Source organism: Pungitius pungitius, chromosome 10 (assembly GCF_949316345.1).
Source record: "Pungitius pungitius chromosome 10, fPunPun2.1, whole genome shotgun sequence".
Lineage (NCBI taxonomy): Eukaryota > Metazoa > Chordata > Actinopteri > Perciformes > Gasterosteidae > Pungitius > Pungitius pungitius.
In genome coordinates, this window is record NC_084909.1 from 8984818 (window position 1) to 9009930 (window position 25113).

Sequence of the window (25113 nt, forward strand, 5' to 3'; positions counted from 1 at the left end):
AAAAATGTCAAGCTGAACTTAGTTTTGAAGTGATTGTGTAGGATTTAGTGAGGCTTATAGAGCATTTTCATATTTTCACCTGAAAGTGAGACTTTTGTTGTCCTTAGAATGAGCCCTTCGAACTTAAACAGACCCTACCGCAACTGTACAACAACTGCATCAGATTCAATTGAACTAAAAAGGGGTATGCAGCGTTCCCTTTGTGTCGCAAAGAAAACCTTTATTCATCTGTCATCCACACTTCACACTGAAGTCGGGACCCGTGGAGCCATTTTAGCTTAATCATGTGGGTGCATGTACTATTTTGACGCGTATGTGCCACCCGTCCTTTCTTCTCTTAGTTTGATATCTAATTGCAGGCGGTTGTCCAACACAGTCTGGAGCCCCGTTGGCCCAGTGGTCATCTAACGCCCAGCATTAGCCACTGTGGTGGTCAGCACGGAGCTGTCTCCTGCACATACATTCGTGTTTAGTCACACGTGCAACTGACTTACACGATTTACTTCTTGAATTGTACTAATTACATTGTGTACTTGCTGGTTGTGAGATAATCTATCATGGATTCATTTCAATAGCCAGCATGTGGTTGGATACACATATCGACTTAATCCCTTTAATAATGATTCACAGCAAGATTTGCATAACTCCTTTGAGGAGATTGTCAGATAATATCAGTTTGTTTATGTTCTTTTGTGTCAGAACTGCTTCTAAAATGAGCTACATTTATATTAAACGAAACCTTACTCAGACTCAATTATTGAATTTTGATATGCTTTTAATGATCACTATTCTTCTTGCATATTTATTATCTGTGGATAAGCCCCCCACCCACCCCAGTGTGGAAGAACCTAACGACCATAGCAGGAACATAACAAGAGGTCCCCCTTTTGTAACCTAATCGATCGTCGAGCAGACTCGGTCCACGCACCGTGTGATCGGTTTCTCTGTGTCACACTCGCCAGAATAGCATCTCGGGCGGGTTTGTGCGCCGCGGGGCGCTTCTCCGGAGGAGACGGAGGAGGAAGTCGGTGGATTTAAACAACTGTTGCTTTTTCTGCGGAACCAAACTACCTCACAGCCCCCCCCCCCCCGCCGCCGCGCGCGCGCCGGGGCTTGAATGATTTAAGCCTTTATTTCCACACCGAGACTTTCGTTCGGGATTACTGTGCTAATTCATGGGATTAAATACACTCCTACGTGTTTAAGGTAAATAACAAAACAATAAAAAAAAAACAAAGCGAGTGCTACATGGACGCGCTCGTGTCGATTCGCTGTGGGCTATTAAGCATCCATTGTGTCGCTGTCTAAATGTAGCCTGGCCTTTCATTATGATTCCACTCAACAGGCTCGAGACGCGCTCCACAGCGGCTGGTAGCGGGGAGGAGGAGGAGGAGGAGGCGCGGGGGGGGGGGGGGGGGGGGGGGGGGGCTGTATGTCTGCGGCAAAGGGCAGACATGGAGCGCCTGTTTGGATGAATGGGAAGCCACTGATCGGAGAACCTGTTGAATTCCAGCTGTCAATCAGACCACCCCCGACCCCACCTCCCACCCCGGCCACGCGGCCGACACGGAGAGAAATCCCGTAAAATTGACACGAGGGGATAACAGGATAACAACCAAAAGCCGATGGTTATTTCCGCTGACGGGATGTTTTCACGCCAGGTAAACGCGCCGTGTGCAAACACGCGGCTACGCGCGTTCTACCTGTGACACCGACGTTAACGGGGCTCGGCCAAGTCACGCCGGGGACACACACGAGGAAGTAGTGTCCATTATAATGCGAGAAGGGGAGGGGGGGGGAGTCCTCTTTTCTGAATTTGCTGTCACATTGTCGGGTCGTCGTTGCCCCCTCGGAGGTAAGAACGTGCCCGCCTTTGCCCACGGATTTCCAGTTTCCTGACGTTGCCTAAAATAGCCCGGCTGCTCCCCGCCGCTATGGCTAATTCCTTAGGAACCGGTGGATCCAGTTTGATCCATCCCTCTCTTTATTTCCCTTCCACAAACTTGTTGAGTCCTCACCCCTCGGTGTTCCTACTGTAAAAGCAGCAGAAGAAGAAGAGACGCGATGGTGTAATGTTCAGCTCGTCGTTGTGCGACTTCCGAAGACAATGTCGTTAGTCGGGATCACGCAGGTGTAGGGCTCCACGGTGTCGCTTTTCTTTTTTTTTTCCCGTATTTTTTTTTTTTAGGTGGAGAACTGGCCGGGACGCCTGTAGGGAACTGGAGATGCGCTCCTCTTTACCTGCGCGTTTCTTAGTACGCTCCGATGAATGATCGGATCCTCCTGTCGTTGGAGTGTTATTGAAACGAGCGACCAGCGGACCGAACGGTTCATTGAGACTTGATTTTCTGTTGCATTCAGAAGGAAGGTGGAGACATCTCGCCAGCCCTCCCTCGTCCTTCACTGAAATCACTAACTCGTTTGGCACAGGGGAGACGTTCGAAGGTAATTGTATGAATTCACCCCTTTTTTTTCGTGGAATAGGATGCATGCTACTTTGCGCTTTTGCTTTCCTGCACACACTTGTAACATCCACGTAAGACGGGCTTCTCCAACTTTCTGTGACTCTGAAGTGTCCAAAGTTTTGCTCCATGTCGATACAGAGGGAGAAATGAAGAGCTCACGTCATTAAAAAGCTTTTCTGGCTAGATCAGATTAAAAAAAAATCATTGCTTTTGTATAGTTGATTGCAATTAAAAAATAGTCCCATCCATTGAAACTGTAGACCATTCTGCATCGGGCCTGTAGGTCAAACGGAAATCCACAATGACCCCTTTGGATTTGTTACGCTTTCAATGAAAGAGTCAACGCTGTTCTTCGAGGAAGCCAGCGGTTGTATTGTAGCACATTACAACTTACTCAGTGTAAAGCATGTAAAGTAATGAACCTAACAATTATCTCTGACGCAATGCTATTCCAAAAAATCCCCATACATTCACTTTGTATCACAATGGGTCCGAGGATACAGATGGGCCTAAACTTTAATTTGAAATTCAGAATTTTTTTTGAAAGGTCCCTCAACTTCCTTAAACAAGCCTGTTAACACCATCTATCAGCAACTGCATGCAATGTTATTTATTGTGTTGCCTGGTCTTGTCGGTGCAGCTTGCAACTGTAGTCAGGTGCATTCATATGTATCTTCTGCTTTTGAATAGGAATAAAACAAATTAAATAATATTTTATACTATATTATTTTGTGAAACGCAGAAAATGGGTCAATGCCTATTCATTCAAAAACGTTATTTTCTATAAACAACAAAAATGTTGCTGTTCCTAAATTCTAAAATAGTGCATTTGGGGTAGCTTTAAAAATATATTTGACTACTTCTCCAATATGATTACTGCACAGACCATAGTGTCTGTTGTAATACACCTCCTGTGTACCGGGAACCATGCACATGAAGCTGATTAACAGATTACAATGTGGGTGTTATTAGAATTTAAAACGTCTACAGTTTCATGGTAAATTGTGTAAATGCTTCAAGTTTAAATCTAAAGTTGCAAATCATTGTTGCATGCAATTATAATGACACTGTTCTGTCTGCACAGCTTTCCAGATACGCATACGTTTAGTTTTGAAAAATTAAGAATTAGGATAACGAATACACAAAATGTAATGTACATTTTGGCGTTGTTTTTCTTTTATGTCCTGCAGTACTCCCGAAGCACTGGAAATGGAGGCTGCCCATGGTTTTTGTGATAGTAAGTCATCCTATTGTTGAGACTTTAACTCCAATGTACCCTTGCATTTATTAACACATACTTCCTACTTAGGTCCTACTTATGTATGTTTCAATGTGTTTGTTGCACCGGAGACAACGTTTGTGCGTTTATTAACTCATTTTAACTTCATGAAATTGCTTTTAGCTGTTTGAGACGATGCTGTTACAAAAAGAATAACAACATTTGTGGCAGTCACTTCACCATCAACATTTCAAGGGATTTTCCCCCGAGTGCAGCTTTTTCCTGTTCACCCCTTAAATGTAGAGAAAACGATGCATTACCAACATCCTGTTGAATGCAGCAGACACTGGATGCACACGTTGTGGTGCCCATTTGCATTTTTCTGGTTTCCTTTGGGCAGGTCTCGGCTATACATCAGGTGGCATGTTGTTTATCAGTGAGGATTTTAGGTCTGCATTAGGGGTTTGTGCTTCTAAGAACACTCGGCAGGTGGGGTAGGGTTGGTGCCAGAATTGGAGGCTCTTCCTGTATCTGTCCTCCAAAAAAATAAATAAGAGCATTTTCTGCTCTAGTACAAAACTAAGGAAACCATATTTGTGGAAGGCAGCAGTGTGCATCCCCGTGTATTTTTTCATTAGCCCTGTGCGGACAGTGTTGTGACAATCCGCATCCTAATCTTGCATATACACTGCTATACTCTCCTCAACACTATACTGTACATTGCTACGCTAAACCCTGACCGTCCATCTATACAGGCCAACTTTATTCTACACAACATCGTAGGTCAAACACACACACACACGCATCGCCTACGAGCCGTGCTGCCACACACATAGCCACATTCACATGTATACACATTGGTACTGTCTAGACGTAAGCAAGGAGAACAGTACATGTGAATGGCAGTGGGACGCATGCAGCCTGACGGTGACAACATTGTATACAACTGCCAACTTTTGTGGCTTCTCCTCCTTTTGGACGAAAAGCATCTTTAGGCAAGAGTCTGAACCCCAAACTGGCATTTGTGATGTAGACTATGAGTTGGCCACTTGGTGAGTGCTAAATATTACTTTTCACCTATTTTATTATTTAATGTTAGTTTGACATAACTTTATTGCCTTTATCAATATATTGGGCTAGTCCAGTTTGTCTGAAAAAACTTCCCGCGGTTGATTCATTTACGTTAAACAAAGCAGACGCATTCAGCTATAATTTGATCTTTAGTTTCCTTCTACATTTAAATTGTTTTCAGTGTTGAACCCTCGGTGCACCGTTCCGCGGTGGGTGGAGGGGGCGGTGTGTCCGACCGGGGGGGGAGGGGTAGTCAGTCGGCTGGTGCTCTCTGTCCGCTGGTGCGCGCATACACACACATCCTCAGGCGTCTGTGTGGAACTTTTTCAGGGGGCTCGCCTGTTATAAAGGTAGGGGAAACACTGGTATTAAATAGCATGGTACGGTGAAAATACCCATATACTTTGGAATTACCTGTAGTACCTACCTCATTTTCTAATCTGTTTCAGGTCATTTATTCATTTATTTATTGACGTTGATTAGTTTCTTCCTATTAAAATGTGCTTCAGACTGTTGGTATTACAGCTACTGAGACAGCATTATTAACCATGTGAGGAACACAGTATTGTGAATACAAGCGGTTGTTGCAGGCTGCGCAGTGTACATGTGGGAGATCATAGGGTGTTTGTTGCGGTGCCAGCTTTGCTCTTCATGCATTGCAACGATAAATCAACGACCCTCTGTATATTCATGCAGATTGGAAAAGTCATACGGTTGCTTCACTGTTTTCTCTTGGGACCCACACCGCATATGATTTGATATGTAAAGTCACCCCCACATACATCACTGCAGATTACCACAAATGCAACTCATCAATGAACATGGCCTGGCCATTAAGGGCAAGTGTTGTTCTAGTTTTTAAAAGTTATTCCTGTGTGCGTGTCTAATTGGTCTGAATCTTTGTCTTCGGGAGGGTTCAGGGTTTGACAGGAAAAACCTGCTCCTGTGTAGCCAGGAAGCAGGAATGAAGGGCCCCGTCACTTTGGAAAGAAAGCTCTCAGTTCTTTGCAGTCCCTCACACGGTTAGACATAATGAACCAGTTATGGTGAATTTTATTCATATCTGCCGTCAACCACATCCCAGATGAAGTCTGCCATTACAACACTAATAAGCTGCATCTGTTGCATCTGTCTGCCGCCGTAGAAAAAATGATCCCCATTTAGTGCGTATACTCAAAAGTACCTTTCTTCTAGGCGGGTTGCGAGTGATTGATGTCCTTATCTTACTTTTCCTACAGGAAACCTGCCGCATTAAACATTAAAGGTCTGAGGCCCTCCCTTAAACCGGCATTACAATGACCATTATAAGCAAGCTACGGACTTAAAAAGGGGGGTGTCTTCCTCCTTTGATTGTCTGTAAGACCAGGACACCTGACCTTTAAATGAAGAAAGTTCCTATTTTGTTGCCATTTCAAAAGGCACCATATTAACAGCGTTTATCATAAAACATTATTCATTTGGTGTATTTCTAAATAACGAATGTGAATGAATTCAACCCGACCTGTTCTTTCTTTAAAAAAAATGCAATGTGTAAGATTAGGAGTTGTTATTATTAACTCAATTAAAGGATCCTTTTAGAGTTCATGTTATCTCCAAGGCATCTCTGAATTGTGTCGCAAAGATATTTCCTTGAAATAAGCGTGAATACCAGTTTGCCCCGGTGCCATTCTGTCTAGTTATACCGCTTTAAAGCAATAGGGACGCATTTCAACCTCCACTGTAACAGGTAAACTGCGTGGATAGATATTACACATTGGACTTATTGCAGGGTTCTTATTTCAGCTTTTGCAACCGGGCAGCCCAATGCTAGTAGCTTATGCTTGTGACAACGCAGGCCTTCGTCAGCATCCGGTACAGTAATGGAAAATCCCTCATGACAAATCTGGGACACTCCTGTGTCCGGGACAGCAATGCCAAGGCGAGAAGCAATGCCGGTTACCTGAGATTTCCTCAAACCCCAACCCGTGCAACCCGAGCCTGGACCCAGGGATCGCGCCGCGGACCACGTCTCCCAGCGTGACCCACACAGCGGGGCTGCCGCTGCAATATGACAGCACCATAGAGGAGGTGGTCGAACCGAGAGGAGCTCACACAGCAGCTGACGATCCGACACGGATTCATTTTCATGTAAAAGGGATCATGGCAGGCATGTTATGATTTTGAAAACTACCTCCCTACTGCTCCGCTATTGCGGCATCAATTAAAATAGCAGGAGGCAGCCTGACGTCACTACAATGGATTTTCACCGTTTTCAATATGCTTGGGGAAATGTATAGATTTTGCTGCTGGCAAATGAAGGCCCCCCTCGCGGCTCCTGAGGGATCTGTCAGCTGGGTCAGCAGGGGTGTTTGCCTGTTGCCACTGCATTGTTATAGTGACCCTGGCAGGCCCGGGTTGTAAGGGGATAAGAGATTGCATTGCTCCCTCATACCACTCGGGACACAGGACACAGGGCTATCCATAGCCCGGCCTCTGTGCAGACTGCTGAGAGGATGCAATCTGATCCACATTTGCTGGACATTAGGATCCCATAGGTACATGTGGACACTTGGCCTTGCGCATTCTGCACGGTGACCTCCGTAGTGGCTATTCAGGTTAGGCTTTGCAGGACATCTGAGAGCAGGATGCAATTAATAGTTTTCAGTATTGGATGCAATCTCCCTGCAAAAGGCTACTGTATAACGCATTAACAATTCGTTTAGGAATAAAATTTGTTATACTTATTTTTCATTTTTAGGTGAATGCACCAGGACGTTGTTTGAAAGAAACTTAGTTTTTTGCCTGAACATCTTTTATTTTTCTCTATGCTTAAAAACCTTTATCTTCTATCATAAAAGATTGTATTTTACACAAGTGCCAGCTATAGTATTGTACAGCCCATCTTAGATTGCTGTGTTTCTATGTTCTGCTTGTCTCCCAGGTAACGGCCAATGCTCTCCCGGTAAGGAGAACTCAAGAATGTTGGCGGATGCGTCAACACCCAACGGACAGACAATACCTCAGGTTCCTAATTCCTGCAGTGGTGAGTGCTCAATCGGTAGGTAGACATATCTGCTGTCTGGCAACAACAACTGCAGTACACACACACACACACACCTTTTCTCATTTAGACAAATATAAAAAGGCTGTCAAATTGATTGTTATTCAAAATATAATTAGTCAAATTATAAATTACAACATATATCGATATTTGCTGACATGAGCCCCAAAATTCAAATATTTGAGCTGAAGAAAATGTCAATGTGACACATGATCGAAGCATTGAATGGATATATTTGAAGGGGGCATCAGAAAACAATGAATGGGTTTAAATGTTTTCCTATATTGTTGGCCCTGACCCCTTATTACGAGGACCTCCTGTGCATGGCTTTCTCTAAAGACAACATTCTGTGTGGATAGCAAGGGGATCACAGCAGGGAAGCCGGTCCTGGACCTTTGTAATCTGTTGCCCTCCAGTGAGTGGCAACCGTCCTGTTATAGACGAAGATGAATATCTGTCAACGGTTACAGTGCCGATGTCGGCCTCCTCATGGGCACAGCTGTAGAGGTAAAATGGCATGGAAGGAGACCACAAATACAACATTGGTTGTGACACTATAGCTTTCAGGGATGGGAAGGTAAAGCCATTCTTTTCAATGGTTGACATGGCCATTGTCTGGCAGGTGAGTGTCCTTTGGTGGCTGCCTTAAAACCTGAAGACTGATGGTTGTGATTGCTTTGCAGTTATTTTGTCCTGTACTAGTTCATTCTCGCTGCTTCTGTCTTGCTCTTGGATGGGGTAGCTCTCTACTTGAGTACTACAGTAGTTGAACGAGTCGGTTCCTTGTTGGCCCGGGATCCGATTACTGCCTCTGGGTTATTCAATGGCTGAATTTGTGTTGTTACCGTTGTCACCACTCCACCGTTTCCGCCACCGCGCCCTTCCCACAGCTATTAGACTTCTTTGCCGGGGGCCACTGGATCAATCCATCTTCACAAGCCCAAAGGCACGGTGTAAGGTGGGCGAGGCGCGAGCCCGTCTAGTAACGCTGAGTCCTTAGTCCTTTGCTGCAAAAAGATAGACAGAAGATATTCTTTAATGAGTGGAGCACATTTTGCCATTAGAGAACCTAAAGCTCATTGTCACCATATTAATGCAGTCAAACTTTTAAAAATGTTTCTCATGTGCTTAGTGTCTTTTAATCTAGCACAAATGTTTGAAATTCCAGTGCTAACCGTTAGTCTTGTTGTCACTTAAATATTTCAGTAAGCATCTTATCAAGGCCTTATCTTTTATTAACTATTCATTTTCTACCATTACCAATCCGTCTGAGATATAAGAAGCGTAACTGGATTGGTGACTTCTGATTCAGTTCTCCAGACACTGCAAGAGGTTTCTGTCCTTCTCCTCAGCCTTCTGATGTGTTCTGTTCCTGACTCGCACTATGGCCCTGACCTGAAAACTATCAGAATGTAGATGTACGTCCCTGGGGGGAGGGAGGGGGGGACGGGGGGGGGGGGCACACATCTTGGTTGCGGGAAGTTAGTGGTTTGCGCTATTTGAATGAGACGACACCAAGCATCGAAAGAGGCGACGCGCTCTCGAACAGGATTTGATGTGCGTGATGCTCCCACGAGCTTGTGAGGCCTGCAGTGGACACTGTGCACAAAAGGAGTCAAAGGGAAGTATTGACCCGTGATGAGTAATGCTTTTCCTGTAGCCTCTTGCCGCTACAATGATGTCCTCACTGTGCTCTGCTAAAGCGTCGGAGAGTTGTTGTATAAAATAAAGCAAAGTAAATCTATTTCTTATCTACGTTTTGGTAGGAGAGCATTAATAGGGAGGAAGACACAGGAATGGGGCTATATTCTGTTATCATGCTAACGACAAATTTAAAGCGTTGAACAGGTGTTTTTGTGTTTTTTAAGAGAGTCACATTTTGCAATACCACATTACCCAGAAATGTTGCCGGTTTCCTTTCACTCTATTGATGTGATGCCTCAGATTAGCTCCAGCAATGTCACTGTGAAGCAGCGAAGAAAGAAAAGGGGAAACTGCGTGAGACGAGGCCACTGGGAGAAAAAGGGAAGCTCGTTTCCCACAAGTTTAAAGAAACAGGGAGCCACACTTTCACGGGGGGGGGGGGGCACTTCACTGATGGGAGCGTTTGTCATTGAGGAAGTTTCCTGACATAATTTGTCATTTAGGAGTTTTGTTACAAAAGAAGGGTTACTATGTTTTAAATTCTGCAAATTGGCATGAAACGCTGTGAAGTTTCAGTGCCGAACTGTTAAGGTTTAAGTCTCCAATGGTCCTTGAGTTGGGCAATTTCTATACAGCACAATTACACCTTTTGGGGCAGATTGTATAATGCTTTTTTTTAACGATGTGTTGCCTTTACTCAACCTCAACCTTTCCAGGATTTGTTTTATGGATCATGGAAAACTCTGATGAATCGCAGGCTTTACTTACTGTTAAAAAAAAAGGCCCAAACTTTGTTTTTTCATAGCAACCGTCAAGCGTACCCTCATTTGACCGCTCTATGCATTCGACTCTCCCGCCCATGAGAGAATATAAAGAAACACAGAGCTGAATAGCAAGGACGTTCAGTTCTGCTCCGTGTTGCCAGGATACAGCTGTCAAAGGAATGGCTCAATTGTAATTGAGTAAGTGTTTGTTCTGTACAAAATCAGCCATTGAAATCCCGCAAGATAAGTTTCAGGATTGTCGTCGCTTGGTGGAGATTTATTTCCATTGCCAATAACAAGTAAATGTTGCCTGAAGATCTACTTTTTCTTTTTACTGGGCCTCTAATGGTTAAAGGGAATGCAGAAGTGTGAAGGTAACATTGATGAATGCAGATGGGAGGCTTTAGTAAACGATCGTCATATGCTCCAGTTAATCCCAAAACAGGATCATCAGGATGAGTAAGATTTGCTTGGATGGTGTCCAAACGTTTGTTTCCGCAGTGTGAGCCCATTGCACATTCATTTTAACCCAGTAACCCGGACAAAGATTTGATTTCCGGCGTATCTCCAATGATACACACTCCAAATCACAAAACAGAGTACGGTCTCTGGAAATATTTTGTCACAGCTGGAGGTCGGAAAGTTCATGTGAAGCTTTACCGTATACGGTCCACAATATCGACTTGTTTTCACAGGTCTTAAAATATATGTTTGGTTGAATCTTATGAAACAGATTTCAGTGCTATTGGGTCAGGTGTCACCTGGAGTGTAGGTAGGTGGATGAAACTAGGTGCGCACATGTGTTCTATCTTCTGCAAAATTATTTTTACAAACCGGTATTCAGTAATTCAGCGGCGATCCGGTGGTTAGTGTGTCTCTCTCCACAGGCACCCACACACAATCGTACAATAGTTTGCCCTTGTCTTCCAGTCAGTCTCCCATTGCTTGTCGTGTGTTTTAAGCTACAGGGCCTCTGACACTCCCCTTTTCTCCCCAAGGACACCCAGGAACCAGATGGACTTGTTTCTCTCCCTCTCTTGTCGATGTGTCAGTCCATCCTAATTCGGTCTACAACTCGAGTTTCTATGTCGCCGCCAACTCCCCGCCCATTTCATTGTATATTATTTCACACATAAGTCGTTGCAGATCATTGTACCTCCTAGCGGAAATGGTTCAATCTTGCGACAGTGACTTCAGAAGATGCTCTCCACCAATCTCGACTCTTAACCACACGCTCCACTCCCAATCCACCCGTTGCAAATGAACACGGACCATTTCGGGTGGAATCCGCTCGTGCCGCTCCAAGTCAGTGGTTCATGGTTACTTTAGGGAATTTTTGTGGTAAAAGGCTGTTTCACGGGACTCCAATGACACCTTCAGCATCTGCGTCTGACACTGTAAGTGTTGCGTCTCTCGTTGCTCTAATCTACAGAACTGAAAATTAAAGAGGAGGAAGAGACCGCGGAGGAGACGGAGAAGAGAAGCCCAGCAGGCCCAACAGAAGAAGAGGAGGGAGGAGCACTGGAGGAATCCATGACTGACAGCCCGAGCGATACACAGGATGGATTATCGGAGCCCAACGTGACATCGGATTTAGGAAGTCAACAAACACACGGTAACTATCGCTACGTTTAAAGAAGCTGCCTGGTACATGTTTAGATATCGACTATCCACACGGGATTTGTCCTTTCTTAATGGGATCGGCCGGTGTATGTTTGCCCACTTTTAGGGTGAGTCGCACACCATTTGTTCTGCTCGACAGTGGGCGAGGAGTCATTTCTGCTTCTTCTTTTTTTCTTTGGGGTTGGTTGAAGGACAATAGCTTAGACTTGGAACTATCATCAGGGAAAGTATCCCTGGAATCCCCCACAACCTGTTCCAACCGACGCCACCACACGGCTGCTTGTCACAGCATTAGGATCATGTTTCTCTTTTCCAACTCACCTCAGATCAGAAGATTTGTGGACAGAACGGCAGAAAAGTGGTTGTGTTTCAATGTCACATCAGAAGTGTGTACTAAACGGTATTATTTCACATGATATAAAGTCCACAGAACAATCAAGATAGATTGACAAGCACTAATGTATTACTTTGAAACTAGAAGCAATTGTAAAAAAAAAAGTTAATAAATGATTGAGTTCGATACAAAAAACATCTTCCACGAAGTGCGGTATTGACTTCCTGTGCTCTCCGCTGTCAGGTGACAGGCCGTTCCAGTGCAACCAGTGTGGCGTCTCATTCACCCAGAAGGGAAACCTGCTAAGACACATCAAGCTGCATACAGGTGAAAAACCCTTCAAATGCCCGTTCTGCAGCTACGCCTGCCGGCGGCGCGATGCCCTCAGCGGGCATTTGCGCACTCATGCTGGTAAGACTCCTTCTCTTCACTTTTCACTCATCCACTTCTGTTATGCAGATGAGAATTTCATCGAAAAAAAATGCACCAGAATTCTGAAAGAGAGACGCATTGTTAGAATTGAGTATCTTTGTTTTAAGACATAGACCATTTGGCCTGTGTTTCGTGTGCTTAAAAGCCTTAGTCTTGCTCTGTGTGTGAGAGGCTAATACAATAACTACGAGAGCATGAGTCGATTCTATTATTATCATGAGCATGTTTTAGAGACGGTGTTGTCAGTGCTTTGTGGTCAGGAACCAAGGACACGCTGTTCCTTAGTTGCTTGACTTGCTAAGGAGGAAACTATCTGTCTGGTGAGAAACATATGGCGAGCGCCGGCAGTCTCTCTCAACTGTAACCCACTTTCCTATCAGAGAGGAAATGCTCTCCCCTCTTTTGTACCTCAATCAAGGTCAGATAATACTGTCATTGTCTGTGATGTCTCCCCCTCCATGCGTGCCGGTTACCAATACACAGTTCACTTTTAAGATAGAGGCAACATGTGTTTGGGTGCACCTCTAAGAGTTGGCGTCCTTTTTTTTTTGTACTTGCATTTCTGTAATCTTTGTCCCAGTTGTCACTACTTTCATCCATTTCTCCCAGTATCTACGGCTCCACACCGTTCTTTTACCAAAAACTATAACCATTTCTCTACTTTCATTTCCATTATTGTTGAGCAGGATTGTTTTTCCACGTCACTTTATAACTGTAAAGAGTACTAAGGTACTAGTAAATTACACTAGCGTTCTCCACGTCATTCAGTGGGGGATATAAAAAGTTGTGATGTCATCACGTTCCTTAACATTCAGTGTGAAAACTCTGTGTTTAAACAGGCACAGCCAAAACAACAAGAGGGAATACAGCATTTTGAATGACCCTTGACAAAATGTGAAAGACAAGATTAAAAGTCAGACACGAGAAGGAGTGGTTAGATAAAGGAGTGTCTGCTTGGCCTGCGTTCCCTAAGGCTAGGTTAAATGTTGGGAGAATAACATCGTCCATCCTGGGAAAGTGCATCGGTAGAATCTGTAATCAATAAACGCTTGAGAGGGATATAATGTAACATTCTGAAAGAGGAGATTTAAATTTGAGTTCACGTTTGTCAACCAAAGGCAACGAGTGAAGTGAGTCTGAGAGCACACACATTTGCATTGCAAAGGATTAGCCTCTGTAAGGTGAATCTTCAGGTCCAACCAACATCTGCGCAAGGTTGTGTGTGGGTGGTTATATAAATATGAAAAAGTAATGAAGTCCATATTGTGTGTGTTTGAGCAAGGGAGTGTGTACATTTGAGCTACTAAGAAAATGTGAGTGATACTTGATTGAATACAGTACTGCCTCCTCCTTCACTAGCCAGAATGAATATCACTGCAATGACCCTGCATCACCAACCCACACGTTTATTAATATGGAAACTTTTGTATCCGCTCATACTTAGAAAAAAAAAAAAAAAAGAAATGACAATGAATAATGAGTTCTGCCGATACAGTGTCATTCATAGACCACTGAGTCCTGAATGACTGATATAGCAGACAACCTATTCTAATTCCACATGATTCATTAGAGAGAATAGTGCCGACTGATGCGAGATCAGCCAAGACTGGCCATGTCATTCTGTAACCAGTGGGTTTTTTATTTCCCCCACACAAATCATCAAGAAGTAGTTCTTGGAAAACAATGCAACATTTACATCTGGAGGAAGATTAACTTTTGATTAACTTGTCTTCTTTTAAGACGTATATTACGCAACAAAAAAAAACTGCACATCTCGTTCTGTCGGAGAAAGGGTAGTTATATTCACGTGTGAACTATCACCTACAGTTAAGTGTGTGTGTGTGTGTGTGTGTGTGTGTGTGTGTGTGTGTGTGTGTGTGTGTGCTTCAAAGTGAAACATGTTTGGTTTCTCTGTTCTCGCAGTGACAAGAGCACTGGATCTTCTTCTAGTAAAAGCTGTAACCATTGTCTCAGCAAATGTCTCACTATGTTCAATGGCTAGAGGTGGGGGGAGGGAGGAGGTCACATTGGTAGCCCCCCCCCCACCCACATCCCTGGTGGTTCATCTCTGAGTTATTATGTTTGTTCTGACAATACACATAGGACACAGAACACTGTTTCTACATTACATTTCTAATACAACTTCAGTGTGTGTGGGGGGGGCATCCACAGACACATGCGCACTCTCGGGCCCCCCCATCGCCTCCCCCTCCCCTCCGTCGGGCTGTCCATTTCCCTAGCAAGGTTAAGGAAACACTTAACCTTTTACTTTTATAACGATACACATAGAAACGCTAGAACACTGGTGACCTTAACTACTATTGGCACATATACAGCTTGTCCTGCCAACTCATAACTATACGCTCCATTCAATCTGACAAACACGACGGAGGGATGAATGGATAGATGGCTTGAGGTAGTTACAATACATCTTAGCCTTTCCACTTGTGAAGGTGGGAAGGAACAGTTCAAATTGAAATGGCACAATGAATCACACTACACCTCCATAGCAGTTCAACATTGGAGTCAGTTTCCTACCACCACCATGGGATACATGACCTCATCACTCAGCAGTGGGGGCTGGTTGTATGTTTCAGAAACATGAAGAGTTTTCAAACGCAGACATCTGGGTGGCTCTTTTTCGCCCACAGGTATTTTTTGTGTCTGGCAACAGTTGTGTGGAATCCTCACACTAGTAGTGGAACATGGTCTCGGAGGCTTTCTTTTGGTTTGTTTGTACTACTGACACAGTATTTACTACTGTTTCGCCGCCCAAACACTGCGGCGGATTGCATTATCTCATCGGACGCCACCCACTCTCTTGTGTCTGCAGCAGAGAATGAAATTAATATGCTTCCCCTTGAATGTCCTCACTTTTAGTTGGCAAACCGCACAAGTGCAACTTCTGTGGGCGGAGCTACAAACAGCGCACTTCTCTGGAGGAGCATAAAGAGCGCTGCCATAGTTACCTGCAGGGTATCGCCGTGGATCTGAATGCCAACACTGGCCGTTACGCAGGTAAATTGTTTTTCTAAAATTTTAATCATGAAAATGAAGATGGCCTAAATGGCAATGGCAACCGGAGAGGTAAACTGTGAAGTTTGATTTGTCATTTTTAGTTTTTTTTGATCCAACTCTTTAAAAGAAGTTTGAAATGATAAAAAAGGCTGATGTCGAGCACACATTGCTACAAATCTTTTATTGAAGGGATCTGGATATTTATTATCGACTAAATGTTTACTTTTCTTTCTTTAAAAAAAAAAAAATCTATATTATCATAAATGTATACAGATTTCAGGGTGCATTGATAATGGCTAATGTAATTTAATTGTTTTTACTCTTTTGAGCGAATATAGTGACAGAAATGACATTTCCTTATTGTGGATGACTAACCAGAGGCCACAATTTCAGGCTGTGATAAGAATCAATTTGAGCAAGAAAAAAAATCCAACTTCTTTTTTTGTTTTGGTATCCCAAGAAAAGAGATTCAGCAATTCAACATTGGCCTTCTTTCTAAATCCCTTCTCCTCTCAAACCGTTAAGGTGAGGTCCCTAAAGACCCGAGGCCTATGGCGGAGCCCAGCACCATGGCCACCTACGATCGGCCACCTGTCATTGAAAGACTGCACAGCAACGTGGGCAAGAGGAAAAGTACCACTCCTCAGAAATTTGTGGGTGGGTATTGGAATAAAAGGCCAGTCAAGGGCTGTTTTTTTCACTTTGTGATGAGTATCCATGACAACCACCCTGATGCAGTTTTTTTCTTCATTCTATTACATTGTCACCCCCTTCATTTTCTTTCTGTGAATAGAGGTGGATTATGAATGCCTATCATGTGAGAGAAATGTATATGTCTACGGCGGCTTTGCAGCTCTAGCATGCATTACTTTCCTCTTTCATGCGCAGTTTTTGTTGGTTATTAATTTCCTGTTCACTCGTGCATCATATCATTTTATAACCGACCATGCAGTAACCCTGCCCTATGCCCTAAAAAACTTACTTTTTTTGGGGGGGGGGGTTATTTGCCACAACATCAAAAAAAAAAAAGAGATCATGCAAGCTAGAGCGAGCGGTTAAATGAGGCAAGGAAATGTTTTTCACTCTGTGGTTAGGTACACCTGTAACTTTGTCATTGCTCTTATCGTGAGAAAACAGCTCACCGCATCCCTGTTCTAGAAGGGTTAAACAGTGTGGTAGTCGATGGATGGGGTTTTCCACCTCATAACATTTGAACATAACATGAAAAACAAATCCTGAATTATCAGCAAATTTAGGGAAGTCAAGCCTTGTTTATGTGTTTTTGCACATTATTTCTTTTTTTTTGATATAGCAAGAGTGTGGCCCTCCACCTAAGCTAATGGATTATTATTTATAATGGTTGAAGTCCTGCATTTGAAGATAACCTAGCAAAATCTTTTCCACACACTCTATTTAATGCAGGTGAAAAGATGGTTCGCTACGGCTACCCCGAACAATGCTTTGAGATGGGCCTTAAGTATGAGAAGCAGGCCGAAATGATGTCGGCCCACATGATGGACCAGGCCATCAGCAATGCCATCACATACCTGGGATCGGACACTCTTCGGCCCATGCTCCACCATCCAGGCCCCCCTCTCTCTATGGCTGAAATGGTGCCCCGGGTGAACCCCCTCTTCCACCACGTCCTGCCGTCGGGCCAACGGACGGATCACCCAGGAAACTGTGACGCGCTGAAACCGCAGCGCCTTCCGCCCCACAACTTCGCCAGCCACCCCGCCGCCAACGGCCCAACCGCTGCTTCGGCCGTGCCGGTCATGCGCCACCACCCGGGGCAAGAAGAATCCCCCAACAACAGCGGAGTTGACTCCGCTGACTCGGACCGCAGCAGCCCCCGCGAGCGTCGGGCGCACCGCGGGGGGAGCAACCCCGCCCCCGGCCTCAGGTCTCGGGCCAGCCCGGCGGTGAGCTATTCAGGTGAGCGAGTGGCAGACGTGTCGCCCAGAAGTGGGGCGGCCGTGGGGGCTGGGATGACGCGAGCGGTCGCAGAGAGGCCCCTGAGCCAGGACGGGGTGCGGGTGTTTGGACGAGAGGGCCAGGAGCTGCGGGCCTACCAGTGCGAGCACTGCCGGGTGCTCTTCCTGGACCACGTCATGTACACCATCCACATGGGTTGCCACGGATACAGAGATCCACTGGAGTGCAACATCTGCGGTCACCGCAGCAAAGACAGCTATGAATTCTCGTCTCACATAGTCCGCGGGGAACACACCATCAAGTAAACGGATGGGTAGGGATATTAGGGAAAGACAAAAAAAAAAAAAAAACTCCTTAACCCCTCAGGCATCTGAGACTGCACAGTTGAAGGGCACTAGAGAAAAGTGTAGCACAATCATAGCATATAAAATAACTTTAAACCAATTATGTGAATCCGAACAGGTGAACAATTATATGAAGGTACGGGCCAAAGACACAATTTCTACATGTGTAATTGAGATTAAATAAAGCAGAAGTTGTGTTTTATTTATTTTTCTTGCAAAATGTTATGAATTTGTTTAACAGAGCAGCTGAACATCTTGAGCTAGTTTTTCATTTTAGTCTCCGGTTGTGCTTGTCCTGTCATCGTGCTTTTGTTACAGAGTAATGTTTAAGAATAGTGCATACAAATGCAGCAAAACCAAATGGAATGTCATACTGTACCGCGGGCACAGGTAAAGACTTCAGATAATGTCAAAGTTAATTAAATGATAGATTTTATGATTTCTGTCATGGACGTTATAACGGCATTGCATGGAACTGGCCCACGTACGGTTGCATATCACACAGGATACATTAAGTATCTTTTTCTTTCTGTTGTATTATTTTGCCATGGCCCCTTATTGTTGTATTAGCTTTGAAAAATGTTGTCATGGTCAAGTAGTACTGTGTGTTGCAAGAAACTCAAATGTCCAATCGGTCTCTGATTGTATCTCCCTGCAGCTCAAGAGTTCCATTATCTTCACAATTCAGTGTGCTTTAGTTTGGCTTTGTATATTGGCATAGTTTTAAAATGATTACCATGGATTTTGAGGAAAATGCAAATTACTTTAGACTTTACAATGGGCCCCAAAAAATGGATGAACAACAAAAACATTTAGGGGAGACGTGTTCTCATTCATCTTCTGTAAATATATTTTAAGAGATCTTTGAAGCTATGAATCAATGAAGAGAAGGTTAATACAGGTGTTTTGGATGTGTCAGTAATCAAAAATACAAAAAAAGATCTACATATGCATACCCCAAATTACGCATGGTGGCATAAATTAATCTTCCAATCTAAAACTAACAAATGTAAAATGTTACAGAATCCATTTAAAACAATGTTCCTATTAATGCCTAATTTGTGACGCAGATGGAGTTTAAAACAAAATTTGACAACATTCATACGCTAATATTAACACTAAAAAAGGTTACATAGCCTGCTGATAATATGAAGTTATCTCTTTGTAAAATGTTGTCTTGGCTCGACTCGAGTAGTAGACTCTTTATCCTTGACAGCAATGCTAGAGGAGCTAGCTAACTAGCCTCCAAACCTCCCACAAAATGCTATCTAGGTTTATCAGTTGCTTATTGTTACCTTACACCCCCCATGGTTTTTATTTATTTGGGGCTGGTAGAGCACTTCCACACCGCTACTACCACAGAGAGAAGACCACACACTTCCTGTGTCTAAATTGTATGTATTTAAATATGTCAACTATTTTAAATGGCCACAAATGTAATCAAACCCGCATGAAGATTTTACCATTTTCAAACATATAAGGGGGGGAGGGACCACTAACACTCATGTATATGCACTGGAAGCATTTCCAATTAATTCCTTTGATTAAAATAATCAAATATACACATACAACGATTTAAAAATATTCATGACAATCTCATGAAACTTCTTTCTTTGTTTATATTTAGGCTTCAGATTTAGAATCCGCCTTGGGGCAGTTTGCACTTGCAATGTCTAATTGTAAGTGGATTGAAAGGTGTATTAATTATGAAGCTAAACGAAGGAGAACATGAAGGATACACTCCAGCGAGTTTCACGCAAATGACGGCCATTTATGTTTCCCTGACTGCTTATATACAACATGATTAGTTTCTTGCAGTTTAAGAACATGGTTAGATTCCTAGTTTTAGAGGACTCATTCATTGACGGAGGGGTAGCAGCGGTTTTCATCTAATGACTCAAAATGATGCTTCATGGCAACGGATACCAAAGAGATGAAGGAGGTTAAAAATACTTTTATTACTTATGTTAAAGATCTTTTTGATTTCATCCAATTTGTGCTATTGGATGGTTGTGTGTATGTATATATAATTATTATGCTTTTTGGGGCAGTTAGGTTCATATAGGATGTGCATTGCTAGATGGTTATAGGTTCTTATTCAATGAAAGCTTTCATCCTGTATGTGTGTCATGACAAAGACAGCGCAACATCTACAGGCTTTGCCCATTGCACCATTGACATTTGACCTCCTATTACATTTTAACGCCTAAAACGTACTATTTAACATACTAGAAAAGGGAAAAAAAGAGAAATTCCCGATGTGCATGGGAATTTGTTATGCAGATTTCTTTCTCAAGTCTTTTTAGCGTCATATGTAACCTTTTTGAAGTGAGCTTTGAGGAAAAGGGAGTGTGGTTAACATACAGCATTTAGTTTGAAGGCACCTCCCAAAACTGTAGCATTCCACTGTAAGCCTTCTGTGACATAGAAAAGCACGCGTAGGAACAATGTAAAGGGCGATGCAGAGATTAGAAACTATCCAGCTCCAAATCCCTTGTTCATCTACAGTGTGTCGAAGGACAACGCGCTTCGATCGGTGCAGCCGGCTGCAGCTCTTGCGTAGTTACAGTACTGTCTCGCCCTGTGAAAGGTCACAGATAAGACTTTCCACAGTTGGCCTGGCTCTTCATGTCCATGTCCTGACTTTAAAAAAAAAAACAATGTTGTTTTTGTGCTCTTTTACATTTTATGTTTGGATGGAAATGGCAGCGACCGTCTACAGAGCGCGTGTTGAGCTTTTATCTGAGAATACTCTCGTAGACGCTCATGGCAAAGTGTGTCCCTGCTGTCTGCTGCACATTCTCATTCTGTAACTATACTCCCATGACGCCTGAAAGGACAAGTGTCTCACTAGCATTAGAAACAGCTGATTATTCTGAAAGGTTAATCTCAGTGACGTTTGATATCGACTTGTGATCAAAAGGCAGCTTTTTCTCCGTTTACACGCCGCTTCTATTATGCACAACTGTTGCTCAGCTGGAACAAGATCCTCTACTGTCTGTAAAGTATTGGGCCTGGAAATTGTTCACACCTCACAGCTCTTACGATCACTCTCCATATACGTATTCCTTGGATAGAACTATAACATTCCTGTATGATTTGAAGCCTTAAATGTCCCTCTCAAGCAGCATATCCTTTTTGAAAATCCCATGATCAAATAGATAATAGATGTTAACCTGATTTACTTCCTTAATCCTTTTCAGAAGAATAAAAACAAACCAACTAGAACTAATTACACGTGGTACTGGATATAATCGATAACAGGATGTTATCTTTTCTCCAGACTATATTTGGTAAGACATTGAGGCACAGAAGTATATATTTCTTGTTTTCGTAGTAATGTAACAAGGACAGCCTTACGTAATATTTAAATGAAGCAGCCATATGAACTTTAAAAGTAAGAATAGTGGTCTTCTGTCAGCCCGCCTTGTGAGTGAGGAGTTTACTTGAAAATCAGAATCATTGCTCTTGTTTGGATCCGGGTTGTTTTTGTAAATTTTGAAAATGTGTGTGTGCAAAGTGTCTATTTTTCTGCTGAACTGTCAATGCAAATAGTATTGTGATCTTTTTGTGTGTGTGTGTTTTTTAAGTTTAAAAATGTTTACAAACATGTAAAGAAAGGGTTCAGGTGAATTGTGTTTTATAAGAAATAATATATGAAAGGAGTATATTTCGGCACTGATTACTGAATTTATCCAGAAACATGTGCCGATTAATTGTCTCTGGTATGGATAACACATATTTGATAAGAGGGCTCTCAGGTATTTGCATAGGTTGTGTATTTTTATGTCCTAAAATATGTGATTTTATTTATCAAAAGATGCGCAGTAATTTGAAATTGTTGGTCAACCCTCATGACTTAAATCAGAAGTTCGATGATTCAACATCAATGACGTAACATGAAGACACATTGCTGTGAAGAATGTATATTTTTAAGGCATGGGTTTCTCTCTATTAAAAGATGTGGTTTTACTGCTTTTGCTTTTTTTGTGAATTTTAAAACCACTCTAAAATACTGTTTTCGTCAAAATTGCCAACTGTGTGCTGACGTGATATTAATCACTTTTATTGTGAGACACGCATTGCTACTGAAAAGATTTGACTTGTTGTGATTGTGACTTTGACAATAATCTGCAAGGAAATAGTAACCTCCAGTAGAACTAAATAATCCCAGTGGATTTGCACAACACAAGTCCAAATCCCCACAGTAGTGAAGTGAAGGCATCCTCGCGTGTCGTTAATTGAGTATAGAATGCATACTGAATATTTTTCAGATTGCTTAGTTAACTGTACCACCGATAGTTTGCTCCCAACAGAGCAATCCTGCCCACGTCATCTCTGATGCTCACCGTAATGACACTTACTCAGACTACTATGTCTACTATTTCATAGCAGTAACATACAACATGTGAAATCTCATATGGCCATTTCATCCTTATGTTAATAGTAAAGGGATCTAAATGTCAACATCTCCACCTCCACATACACTGGTGGACGGGGCGCCGCCGTACAAGGCGCCACCTGTTCATCCGCCGAATGCCTAAAGTCCTTGAGTCCTTAAATGAGAACGAATAAACCGAATGTGTGGCCGAATACATTGTTTCCTCTCGTCGTTATAGACAGTCGTAGCTTACAGAAGCCAGTGCACCGCCTCAGTGCTTTGCCTTAGTGTGCAGCGTAGTGACTGTTGTTGGTTCCTCTCCCCTCTTTGTCTGTGAGCAGGTGGGCGCCGGAGCCCGTTGAAGCCTCTAAATGTCAGAGCAGTCTCCTTCACCCGCTAACTCCTTTAATCTGTCTGCTGCGCTCACATACCGACACAAACACACTAAATCAAAGCCGTCTGAAGGCGGTAGCAAAACTGAGAAGTGTAAAGCCTGAATAGACCCCAAACTGTATCTTTTCATCTCCAGATCTATTTACTTTGCTGTCAGTTGATTGTTTGCTCCCATCTAGATCATATCTCTGTTTGACTCATATTTCAACACCAGCCCTTACTCTTGTGCTCTTCTGACACAAAGCCGTTTACGCATACTTTGCACTTCTAATGGACCAAAGAAATAATTGGACAACTAAACAATTCAAAATGAATACTAATAATAGCATTCATTTCTGATGGTTTTGAAAGCCCTTTATTCTTAACATCATATAGTTATTTTAAATAAGTTAGTAAGTTTGTAGTAAAACTAGCTTAAATGAGAAGTACAAGGGGATCTATTAACTGAACCGGTCCGAAACGTGCACCGGTGCAGCATGTGCACACGGTGAAATGCATAAAAGGTTCAAAATGGTTAGTAGTTTGAGGAAGTCTTGATATAGGGGTTGGCTTTTTGTCTGGTGAATGCACAGTGTTCAGTATTATTCAGACATAACCTCTGCGGTCAAAGAATTGCATCCAACTTGTTGTTCGTTCAGAGGACGGGGGGCCGGGGGGGGGGGCGGGGGAGGCCGAGGCAGCTCTGTGGCTTTGGAGACTTCCTCTGCCGGGTTCCACTGCCCATGCCCCTTCTGCTGCAAATCTTGTCAGTAACTGCTCCATCAATACCTGTAAGCACACACATATAAAAACCCACCCCATAGTGAATACTAAATAGACCCTGCAGTCGGAAACACAAATTCAGCCAGTGAACCATGTTTATACAAATAAGATACACAGTCTTTAAATTAAAAACCAGTAAGCCCATAGATCGTCGAGGTGATTTTTCGGCGGAATCAATGTTGCTTTTGTTGAAGCGAAGTGGCGCATCCAGTCCTCTGGGTTTCGGGTTGCGGATTAGGGAGCAGCTACAGATCTTTTTTTTCCAGCCATGTGTGAATCCCCGGCAACGTTGTGCAATCGTGACGAGTCCTATTCCTGTTTTTCCTGCCAGGTAGTGTTGGATGTTTGGACTGGCCCTAAGAACCTCACACGCACACACCAACAAAGACACGCACACGTACGCACAAACCTATGCTCCCGCACGCACGCACACACACGCATACACACACCCAAGATCATTTCTGTTACACACCCTCATTGCGAGGTTAGCTGCAGAAGTATGGTATCATATGCTGTTTGTTTAGTATTTGTGCTGCTGGTGTTTGGTGTAACATAAGAAACTGGGAAAGTGATCGATGGAATCCACTCACTCAGTCGTCCACTCACTTAAAATGTCAGTGTTGAAACATTAGAGGTGAGACGTAGGAAGGAGTGGAGCCACTAAGCCTGAGAATCTGACTGAAAGATGTTCAGCAGTAGTAGGGCTGGTGTGTGTGTATATGTATACTGTATAATATGTATATATATTATACAGTATATAAATAAGATAGCTTTGGAAACCCTGTGCACACACTCAAAAATGTTGGTATGGTGACACTGCAAAGGCCTCTGGGTAATATTTGGTTTGCGGTTAGGGCGCTTAAAAGAGCGAGGTCGCCATATTCATGTGGGAGGAAAGACTGTGGGGGAACTTCCACTTTGCTTCCTCTGCTTACCCGCGTTATGCAGCAATGTCTAGCGGGGGGGGGAACTGTGGGGAGAACAACTCTCACAAAAGACACAGACGAAGCCGGGGGAGACATTTAAGACTAAAAACAATAATGCGCCTCGGCATCTGAGCCGAGAAAAAAAAGCAGTGGGATAGTCCGAATAAGGACAAGAACGCAGTGAAAGCAGGAGGCAGCACGGGCAATATGGGAAAGTAAGAGAGAGAGAGAGAGAAAAAGAGAGAGAGAGAGAGAGAGAGAGAGAGAGAGAGAGATCAATGCAACTAATACAGAACTAATAAAAGTGGGGTTTTATTGGAGGAGCCTGGCTTTGGGATACGGGAATACGGCCTCTGGTGGTTCGACATGAACAGATGCACAGCTGCAGGAAGATGAAAACCGAAAATAAATGATCAGAAAAATAAAGAGAAGAATGTATCAGCCTCATCCGAGTGTCAGGCACACAGAGCAGGAAGAATAAATCACCTGTGTTGTTTGGACTGCAAAGTTTTTCGGCATTTTTTTTTTAGTGTGATTTGAACAACGTTGACATTCCTCTGCGAAGTGTGTTATTGGTTTTCTCGGGGATGGGACCTTAAACGGGGGTGACAGGAGTCCTCCTCAAAATAAACACACAGGTGATTTAAAGGGCAAACACACACAGTGCAAACCAAAGTGCAAAAGTAAATGTCAGCCCTTTTAGGTTATTCCATTTGTATCACATTCACTGCTGGATGTGGGCTGAGGAGACACAACGCGTTG

At 43.3% G+C, this 25113-nt stretch overlaps 1 protein-coding gene across 4 annotated transcripts; it reads left to right on the plus strand.

The window, feature by feature from the left end:
* Nucleotides 1–1543: 1543 nt before the first annotated feature.
* Nucleotides 1544–21864, plus strand: ikzf2 (IKAROS family zinc finger 2). Of its 4 annotated transcripts, none has more exons than XM_037489156.2 (9): nucleotides 1544–1661; nucleotides 2362–2445; nucleotides 3656–3702; nucleotides 7676–7792; nucleotides 11636–11818; nucleotides 12404–12571; nucleotides 15473–15610; nucleotides 16136–16267; nucleotides 17033–21864. In XM_037489156.2, exons 3-9 carry the CDS (start codon nucleotides 3675–3677, stop codon nucleotides 17848–17850), a joined length of 1584 nt encoding a protein of 527 aa, XP_037345053.2. In that variant the 5' UTR covers nucleotides 1544–1661; nucleotides 2362–2445; nucleotides 3656–3674; the 3' UTR covers nucleotides 17851–21864. The 4 variants fall into 4 exon arrangements, with proteins under 4 accessions (XP_037345053.2, XP_037345052.2, XP_037345056.2 ...); XM_037489155.2 differs by lacking the exon at nucleotides 1544–1661 and adding an exon at nucleotides 1704–1855; XM_037489159.2 differs by lacking the exon at nucleotides 1544–1661 and having other exon boundaries at nucleotides 1882–2445; nucleotides 12404–12487.
* The last annotated feature ends 3249 nt before the right edge of the window (nucleotides 21865–25113 follow it).